The 10,931-nt window shown below is 36.6% G+C and overlaps 1 protein-coding gene across 4 annotated transcripts in view; it reads left to right on the top strand.

The window, feature by feature from the left end:
• Window positions 1-1,292: 1,292 nt before the first annotated feature.
• LOC134220753 (ankyrin repeat and KH domain-containing protein mask-like) overlaps window positions 1,293-10,931 on the top strand; it is a 130,037-nt gene continuing 120,398 nt past the window's right edge. For 2 of the 4 annotated variants that reach the window (XM_062699867.1, XM_062699860.1), the window contains exon 1: window positions 1,293-2,079. In XM_062699867.1, coding sequence (XP_062555851.1) covers window positions 1,462-2,079 — 618 coding nt within the window. In that variant the 5' untranslated portion in view covers window positions 1,293-1,461. The remainder of the gene's footprint in view (window positions 2,080-10,931) is intronic. The other 2 variants (XM_062699877.1, XM_062699874.1) reach the window with 1 other exon arrangement.

Genomic DNA, 10,931 nt, shown 5'->3' with positions numbered 1-10,931 from the left:
GCTAATCCGAAGAATCAAGTCTCGTCACACATTGGTTTGAGTTTGAGACCAGGAGCAGGTAACCCTTGTAAAGTTATCTATTAAACGACCAAGCCACTGAGTTGTTTCAGGTTACCGTGTCGAACGACAATTTCGACGTCGATTAGATGGACCGGCTATTTGAAACCGCCGGGTCCTGTCTTGAATTCAACGTAGAATATTTTCAATTCAGTAGAAAACTGAAATGGGTGACTAGCGAAGTTGGATTTTTCTCACAATCCGCACGCTAAACCTAACTTCAGAAGTGGTGCGCTGTTTTCATTCGGTGATGCGCTATAGAGCGCACCACTTCCGAAATTAGGTTTAACCTGGGTACTGCGGATAGAGCCGCTTTTCTGCTCTCAAGCTAGTAGAGGAATATTTTGAAATCACTTCCATAAGCAAAATTATTTTGCAGCTACTTGGCTGTCAAACATTTCCCGGTCTTCAATTTTTTCTTTGTGCTTGAGGGCGCACAAATGCGCGAGACTCTTCTAGACTTTACGATGGTTTACATACAATCTTGCTGCAATCAGCTGCTGAATCTCGTGAAATTTCGTAACGAGTGCTTTTTAGTTCCATCCCTACTAATTTTCTACTTGAAATATAATGTGAAAATATTTGTTACAAAGAATACAAAACTCAAACTAAAGTTATTTTTATTTTTTTCCCAAAAAATAATAACGATGCTTTTCAATATTGTCTATCCGGAAAAAAAGTTAGACCGATTTTTATACCGAAGTTGGATTTTTCTCCAGATACAGTCAACTTTCGTAACTTCGGAAGTAGTGCGCTGAATTCGCCTAAAGATGCGCTAAACAACGCATCAATTAGTTTGACTGGTAGAACTTCGGAAGAAAGTTCGGCTCGGAAGTCCCGACTTCCGAATTCTAAGTTGCTGCTACGCCGACAATATAAGATCTAAAACGAACATAACCACAATCTTCAATGTTTGGTTCCGGCACAATAGAAAATTTTGATTTCAGTTTGCCAACCAAATTGGTTCTGATCGCACTACCCAGGGTATAACGTATATGGATTATGAGAAAAATCCAACTTCGCTAGTCGCCCATGTCGGTTTTCTACTGAATTGATATTTTTTGACTTCCAAAATTACAATTTTCCCACTGTTTTTATATCAACTGAACTGTCAAATTTGTTCCACCCCTCGATTTCCGATTTCCGGATGTGACGAATGGTGAGAGCGAGATAGCGCTACATACCGTCTCGCTCACCCTTTCGTGTCAGTCAGTGGAAAATCGAATATGGCGAAAAATCGTCGACCAGCAGCAAACGAACAACTGCGACGGACTGCGACGGTGTTCAGCTAGAAGTGCGTTTTTTTGCGAGCAATTTCCGGGCTAAAGTGAGCCCCAAGCGGATCGAAAAGTGCGTCAAACGCGAGTTGAATGTGTCCGGCGTTCGGAACCGGTGCCGGACAAGATGCAGAATGCGGAACAATCCGGATTAAAGAACCGGGACAAATCTAGTAGAGGAAGTAGCAGTAGCAGCAGTGTGAAGAAATCTTCGTCGCTGGTGAATCAATCGAAATCGAAGCAGGCCCTGCCAAAGCAGCAGCAGCCTACTTCGTCATCCAACGGTAGTGGTAGTGGTAATAGTTGTGCTAGTGTTGGTGGAAGCAACCGCAGTAGTGGTAATAGTGGTGGCAACGGAGTTTCAGTGGGTAGTGGAACTGCTGCTCCCAAAGGGAAAAATCCGAAACAACAGCAGAATAATTCGTGTCGTGTTCAGCAACCGGAAGTCGAAGTAACGACCGGAAGTGCAAATTCCAACAATAATCGTGAAGTGGCAAATAATGCAAAGTCGGCAGCAATGTCCACAGTAGCAGCAGCTTCGGCTTCGACAGGAAGTAACCAGAACTCCAGCTCCTCCGGAACGGCAGCGGCGACTAGTGCCGGTGGGGGTGGTGGTGGAGCAGGAGGAAGACAAACCAACAGCCAGCACTCGTCCCCGGCCAAGTCCGATACAGAGACGACCTTTTCCGAGTTTCAGCCCCGTGTGTCGGACTCTTCGGAATCGGACGAGGAATCGGTATCAGAGGTAAAAACAAAAATATTTGCAGCTCATTTTCATTGATAACAATCCTGGTTTTACGGCTTGAGATATTGAAACATATCGGGGTTTATCATCATAAATCAAGATCAAGCTTTGAATGTTTTATATAATACATGAGATAGAACGGAGATAGGGACATCCCGGACAGAATTGACACTCCTCTTGTTTTGACGAGTTGGTCCCAACGGTCTCGACACTTCCAAGAAAACAACATACATTCCATTACTTTTATGGCCCGTCACAAGGATTTTTTGTTGTATTCTATTTGCAGAACAACAACGTCAATTTCTAATTGTGGAAGATTGAAACGAATGAAATTGTTTATTTACTTAAAAATAACAGGAAATATAAAGCGGAATGATTTATTTTGTAAATCAATTTGCTTTATTAATGCCTACACATTGTTTTGAAGTTTGAATACGTTCATCTCTCACAAAATTGTGCAGTTCGCAAAGGATTCAAAATGATGGACTGAAACGTCTGGAGAGATCTACTTTGAAGCACCTAATATTTGCTTCCCCTATTTATAGTCGCATTCGCAAATAAATTTACCGTACTTGAAAATTGACCGTGGTACTTGAAAAAATCTATCCAGTAAATTCTAACAATTTCCGTGGAAAATCAAGAAAAAATTGAGTGGAACTTTAAAAAAATTAAGACATTCTACTGAAATTTGAAAGAGTTCCTTTTCCTGTAGAAATCCTAAGAAACTGCCACGGGAAAATTCAAAATTATTTCCTGTAAAAAATCTAACAATTTTTGCATGGAATCAATCCCGTTGGGTATTGCGGATCTCTTGAAATTTTTCCATTTTGCGGATTCCGTAATTAAAGTTCTTCCGCATGCCTGAAAATGTTTGAAACACTGAAACAAAAACCTTATATTTGATGTTGTTAACATAGTAAACCATGGAAAACAACAGAAAATAAAAGCGTAAAGTGACAGCTGCGGTAGTTTATTAACTGAACCGGAAAAGGAAAAGATTTCTATGGAATAGCAATATATGAATTTTCGTAAACCAATAATAATGAACTCTACCCAACAGAATTTTTTTTAATTAAATTAAAAAAATCTGTCTGTCCACTTTTGAATGATGCGCAGCCAACGTTGTTTCAAACATATTTAATAAACACCAAAATCTTTAAAATCAGTTGAAAGACTGCTGAGTTATTAGCCCATACTTCCTGACCACTTTCGTGACGGTCTCAGACTTGAATCTGCAGAATGACCACCCTATCTTCCCGAAGGACGCAATCCTACGTCAAAAAAATAAGAAGATACATTTTCACCATCAACAAAATATTATCTATTATTGACGGTTCCAAGGCGATTTCTTTACTTGTTTACAATGATTATTTATTTTGACATTCTTTCGTGAGTTACTATGCAAGTATTTTTATTCCTCTACAAGAGGAATGTTTTTATTACCGTTATATTTTCTTTCAATACTTTATTATTTTTCACATATTTCTTTTTTTCAAAGTCGTTTCTGGTTTTGCTAGGTGTTTCTGGAAAGCTCATCAGTAATAATTAGTGAAACTCTTTGAGCTCTTTCTTACGATATTTATTTCTGATTTTTGTTTATGTTTATTTTTGTGAAGATGTTTATCAAAAAAAAATCCATCAGGAAGTTTTTAGAGTATCGATGTTCCTTCACTCTTTCGTTCTGATGATATCCGTTTATAAACCAGCTGAAATCATCTGCAGTTGTTGTATCCGATAGTATTTCTCTACTATTTGAAGAGATGCTCGAGCACATTACTCTTACGTTACTATTTAACTTATCACCCTACGAAATGGTAATTCTCATACATATTCCCAGTTTAAAAAAATTGTGACAAAATAAACGTTGAGGATATTACAGATATTAGTTCTTAGTGCTTCTGGTTCAAAATATTCTATAAAAATTACACCACCACATCTTAGCATGGATTTTACTCCCAGAGGGCAACAAATTTCATCGAGTTGATCATCTCATCTTTTATTTATGTATTCTTTAATAAGGCCAACTTACGCTTTGATTCAATTCCAAAATTGCAAATGAGTTTTAAGACCCACTCGGTCGCTCTACTGGTCGCAACATGTATTTTTGCAGTGTCCGGTGGGGGTAGCTTGATGGTTAGCTATATTGGATCAACAAACCCTGAAAATAATGTCTGTACCTACAGGATCACGTAAAACTGAATGAATAAAATAACAAATTACAACAAAACTGAAAATTTCCAAAGAAGTTCGTTCTTGCGACGCTTACCTTGGCGAAATTAGGTGAATCTGTTCATACGCAAATCGTTGTAGACTGAGAGGGATTGACACCTTGGAAAACCAACGTCGAGTCGCACAAATAACCTTCACTGCAAAATTATTGACCGGATTTCTGGACTCTCCAGAAACTTTGCGTTAGTTCAGTCTTTACGCACCGGAACGAGTATGGCGGTACAGCTCACTTGAACCGATCTATGCAATGGTGGCATTTTTCAACGATGTGTGTACGCTGAATTCCACTTCGACCTTTCCTAGGCATCATCATTGATAGGATATGAATTGATTAGTAAGATTTACTCATATAGACAATACTCTGTCAGATGAATGTATAACGTGGTATAACATACAATAAGAATTTCCAGGCAGGCCGCCGAACCGATGTTCTTTATTCCAAGTCGACTGTACTGCGATGCTAGGTTCCAGTTTTGTTTTGTTCACTTTATTAAAGTGACTAAATTCCAGTTGCTATGTGCTTGTTCACAGATTTCGTTTCCACCCATACGAGAGGTGTAGCCGATCCAGTCCCACTTTCGGTCCCGAATTTCAGTTGTTATCGGCCTCCGTCAACGGAGCTGAGCTGGTGCACGGACTAACCTAACTAAATATTTATACTTCAATTTAATTATGTTCACCAAAATTACGCGTATTATAATAATCACTGAAGATGCTTCCGCAAGAATTCCTAGGAAATTTACGAAGGCATCCCTTACTTTGAACACTAATCCATACACTTATCTCGATATATAGTAAGCCCGGTGATCAATACATCATGAGTGAAACTCACTCAAAAGATAAAAATTATCCATAATTTTGAATAAATGTTCCAATCAAATCATACAATTAAAAATGTATTGAATATTTATGGATCTATGGGACATTTTGCCATCTTCAATAGAATGCCTGAAACATTCTAAAAGCAATTCCTGCAGAGATCTGTGAATTTATTCTGGAAATCACTTAGGAATTGCTTTGTAATTTTTTTTTGAGAATTCTCTTAATAATTTTTCAGGTACATATTGAAAAAAAACCCTAGTGCCTTTCTCATGCAAAAAATATAGATGAGTATATTTTAGCGTTTTTGGGCATAACAAATAGTATTTTGGCCATAACTTCTGATCCCATAGTCCAATCTTTAATAGCAAACAACAGGATTCCTCGTCGGATGGTACTTGTTACGAGTAGTTCTGGCAATGCTAAGTTCCAAAAAGTGTGTCTACGTAATTTTGTGCACATATGCACTAGGGTGTCTCAAAAAACACTTTTTCAAATTTTTTGATGGGCCGCCCTCTTATGTGGGCTCTTACAGCGGCCCATCAAAAACATTGAACAAAGTTTTTCCCATACTAATTTGAGCCACCCTAATATGCACATATGACATCAATTTGTCGAGCTGAGTCTGTTGGTATATAACACTATGGGTCTCCAAGACTTCTATCAAATATTTGGTTTTGGAGTGATCATATAGCCTTTACGTATACTTAGTATACGAGAAAGGCAAAATATACAAAATACTTCTGGATCAATTTTCAAAGGAATTTACCGGAGGATTTTCCTAAGGAATGACTAAATACACACTAACTTTTGTTTTTCGAGCTCGACAAAATCGGGCACCGTTGTAGCTCAGTAAATTTTGAAACTGAACTTCGACAGAAAATTTCGTTTATTACTTATTCTCAGCAAAATATTTACCGTATCTCAGCAACCGACGTAACTTTTACTGAGATCTCGGCAAAAATCATGTTTGCGAGGTGCCCACCTCGGGAAATGATGATGATGATGATGATACTACCATCTATTGTAGCAAGGCACCTGCCGATAGCACTGGCCATATCTGACAAACGATTTGATCATGATTATACTATTGTTTGTATTTCATCAAACTCCTGTATGAAGGGCCAAAAATGGGTGGGGTGGTTCCATAAGCAGATACACTTATGCGAATCCACGGGATGAATAGAGAATCTCCTTCCAGAAGAAAGTTCTTACATACAATAATATAATCTAGCCCTCGTTTCCCAGATTGACCCAATAGATGGGGAGAAGAGCCCGCCCTTTATCCACGAGATGTTAACAATAGGAAGTTGGCGATTCCACTCTTCCTATCCAAATCGCTTCAATCGGGTGCCCTGATGGCTTTTTTTTTAAGTTTATAATCATATAGTTGCAATATAATTTGGTAAAAATATATAATGGAATTCTCTCACCAAGTTTCAATTCGTTTGTCCTGGATGACCTTTCTTCAACAACAGCTAGTTTTAGATTTATGCTGTCGTCAGAGATGGAAAACCAATAGTTCCTGGTTTAATTCGGGGAATATGCTTCATTCTGGCTCAAGAATCGAAAAAAAGTCTTCTTGATTTCTGAAAAGATGAAATAAAAAAACGGAGAGCAGTATCACACATAATAACATGAGCAGATGTATAAAAAAATAGATTATCATAAAAAAATTCAAATGAACAAACATACTTTTTATACATTTAAAAGAGACAAATGAAATATAGCTATATGGACAAATAACATAACGATGAAAATAAACATAGGAATATATGAATTCTCGTAGTATCAAAAATCCACTCTACATAGTTAACTAATCAATCGAATGCTGAAAATTATACCAAATTTTTACTTACAACATCTCCACATTTTCCGTGCTTGGAAGCGTTTTTTAATTTTTCCCGTCAGAACACAATTTATTAAAATTGCTTACCACAAATTTTCGCGGATAGTGAATGAGTAGTGAAAATGAAGGAACGGAAGAAAAAATCATCAAGAAAGCCGATTTTCCTTTATCTCGCAGGTTCATTCAAGAGAAAAGAGGAATGATTCAAAGATGGTTTTCACCACAAACTACGAAACATTCTCCATCGACCAGAAAATTGCATTGATACTTCGGCGGTACACTAGTCGAAGAGAACTGACGAAAAACTACGCAGAAGAAACTTTAATTCTCGCTTATCCAAGGACCCAAGTAACACTCCTTTCATGAATCAATTTAAATAGCGCAATCAACAGAACAACATGAAAGCTATTGATTGCAGTATTCAAATTAATTCATGAAAAAAATGTCACCTAGGTCCCCTTAAAAAGTTAAGCGAGAATTAATTCCTCGTCCGATTCTGAAACTAGGTATGGTGATAGGTAACGATGATAACGGTGATCTGCAGGATCTTTGTGCGCATGTGGAACCATTCGGTTAAATGCACGAAAATGTTAAAAATAGAACTAAAATGAAGGACACGCCAAGTTTAAATGAAATCACAGAAACATGATTCAAAATGTTTTTCAATGTAAGCAAAAAACTACATTACAGTGATTACAGGTCTAGAAGAATGATATGATTTAATTTCGGAAATCCAGGAAAACATTGTTACGGTGGTCAGGTTCAAGTTGTTTCAACAAAAAAAAAATTAACCATGCCGAACCCTTCTCAGTTCATATCTATTGAAGCTCCAAATGGATACTGAGCCGCATGTGCCTAAGTGCCTACCGAGCTATAGTGAAATTACTATGTGATGAGATGGCGGATAAACCTTATTGAATTTAACATCTATGCAACTTTTTTGATATGACAATAATTCTAACAGTGCCTGAAACCAACAGCTTCAATGAATGAAGATCACTTCTTTTTCCATGAAAGTTGTTGGTTTAGATCACTTTCACAGTACATGGCTAATATGTCTGCCGGGCCGACTAGTGTATAATAATAAATTAAATGAAAATTAATTTCAAAATTGTTTTTGGAACCCCAATATTGAAATAATATGTATGTATGTTAACAACCATCCTGACTCAAGTCTTATTCTGCATGTGGTGTCATCCAACAGCACAGTCAATTTTACATGCTGCCTTCAATTCTATTAAAAGTTCCAAGGAGAGGTGAAGATGGTCTCGTAAACGAAAAGGAAGCATCTCCTTCAACAGTGTAACCCAAAAACTAACAAAAAATACGCTGTACATGGGATGGTTTGTTTGGAGCATGAGACATTTATTACAGCTGTGAGGAAAAGTACTTAGTCGTAACTTTAAGCCCCTTCCAATCAAATTACATAACATTATTTGCGTTTATTTTTAGAACGGTTAAGAACGGTGCCAGCAAAAGTGGTACATGTCACATTGAGTTACAGGAGACGCATTTTCCAGAAAACTTCAACTAATAAATTCAAATTGACAATGCAACTCAACCATACCAACATGTAATTAGTGCTGTGCCTCTTTAGTGAGAAAGTTTTTTCACACATTTCAAGTTTATTGCAACAAAATGCATATGTAATACTGCCCACTATTAATGGGAACAAAACGCAACAGAAACCGAAAATCGGTGCCGGTAAAAGTGGTACATGTATAAATTTTTAATATTATTCTAAACGGTAGTGAACCATTATGAAAATCAGAATAGTGTAAAATTCTGTTGCAAACACCTGAATTTATCATTTTCATTTTTTTTAATTAGCTAATTTTAGTGAGTACAACTGTAATTGTACCACTTTTACTGGCAACCGCAGTTCATTTGATACTCATATTTGTTCCTGTTTCCAAATTGAGAAGCTTGAGAAGAAGAAGAATTTCAATTTTGATTACTTACATCTCGTCATCATCATAACGGGTGTCCTTATTCGTAATAGTGCAGGTAACTCTTATCGAAAATATTATTTTAATATTTGGAATATAATTTTGTAGTTTAAATATAATAAATAAAACGACTGATATGAAAATGATGAATATTATGATTTTGAACAATTTGATATATGCAATTTTACAATATGCAGAACAGGTAGAATGAACTGAATATTTAAAATCAAATCGATGCTAAACCACCAGAAACATTATAGCGGATATGGTTGTTCTTTTGAAACCTCATACAGCACTACAATAAGTTTTTGTTGGGGTTTTCTGATTGGATAGATAAAAAAGTTCTCGACATCGTTCGAACGGTAGAATATTTTAAATATGGATTATTGCTCTTTGTTACCGCTTTTAAAGCCGCTTTTTTCCTCGAAATCCAAGCTTTCTTAACAATCAAGCCCGTCAACATGAGCATCAATTATATTAGTTACACTCTGTCTCAATGAACAATGTCATATAAGCACAATGAATATCAAAATATTTTTTTTTAAATTCATGTAAATCACATTTCGCTATGTAAAAAATCATTCTAAAAGAAAAATTAGATGGATCTTACTTGCATAGTAGCTGTCGACTTTACTTTCCCGGGAGAGTTGTTGAAGACTTGTACAGGACGTTCACTGTTGTAGTGGGCATCAGGGCGTTCGCTTTGATTTGGCTTCATTGGAAAGTGCTGGGTACACCGGACTATTTACCAGTTTACATCGCGGAATTCCACTATGGTACCTCCATAACTCTTCATTCCTGTAATAGACGGCGGTTGGTAGTAGTTTTATCCAGTTCGACGAGCATCTGTTGCGTAAAATTCTCCAGAACTGGGTCCTTGGGCGGGGCTAATGTAAAGCAAACTTCGTCCAGCTGCTAACTTCAAAATAAATCCGGTTCATTTCAAGATCCTCATTTTAGCTTATTTTTTCGTGCTTTCAATTTATGCAGCACTTTTGACGGGAGCAAACGTTTTCACGTTCGTATTCATGCACAGCTTCAAAGTGCCTACCTCGGGAAATAAGCAAAAAATGCTGAGATCTAGGCGAAAAAAAATTAGTGTGTTTGAATTATAATGTATTATTAGTTTCTAAATTATTCCTGGAGGAATAACCAAGATGAATCCCCGAAAGACTTCCTGAAAGAATTTCAGGAGGAACTACCGAATGGATTCTTTGAGAAATTCCCGAAGGAGAACCTGATAGAATATTTTTGAGAAAAAAAAGTAAATTGTGAAGGATTTTTGCTAAATGAATTTTTGCATGGATAAAGCAATTCCTAGAAGAATCTTCAAATGGTATTCTTGAAGGAAGTTTTAAAGGATTCCTCAAAAGGATTCTAAAATTAATTTCTAAGTAGATTCTCGAAGGAACTTTGAAAACAATTTCATTGAAAATTTTAAAGGAATTTCCGAAGGTTTAAAGATTTTTTTTGGAAGAGTTGCTAAAAGAAATTCTCTAAGAATTTCCGGAGAAGTTACAAAGAAATGCCTGGAACAATCTCCTTCAGGAATTCCAGCAATAATTTGAATTTCCGAAGAAATTTTTGTAGGAATTTATTAAATTTCCCATAAAAATTCGTAAAGGAATTAACGAAGGAATATCTAAAAACTCGTAGGAACATCCGGAATAATGTCTAAAAAGAATCCCCAAATAATTTTCTGTAGGAATTTTCGTGAGAAATTCTGAAGGAATTCCCAAACAAATTCCCAAACTTTTTTTTTTGAATAATTTATAAGAAGTTTTTCAAAGTATCTTCAAAGAAATTACCGAATGAAAATCCGAAGGAATTCCCAAAAAAATGAATTTTTTGAAAAAGGTGGTTATACAACAAAGCCACAAATCGGCCATCTTGGAAACCACGTGCTTTTTCTAGTGATTTTTCAAGAGCATGAATTGAGAGAACCACAACGTCCATGGCGATGAAACATCCGTAGATCGTTTGCTTACTCATGCTGATCAATCGAC

Source organism: Armigeres subalbatus, chromosome 1, assembly GCF_024139115.2.
Source record: "Armigeres subalbatus isolate Guangzhou_Male chromosome 1, GZ_Asu_2, whole genome shotgun sequence".
In the NCBI taxonomy this organism is placed as follows: Eukaryota; Metazoa; Arthropoda; class Insecta; order Diptera; family Culicidae; genus Armigeres; species Armigeres subalbatus.
The sequence above is the reverse complement of the archived record's forward strand: the minus strand, read 5'-3'. Positions and strand labels throughout refer to the sequence as shown.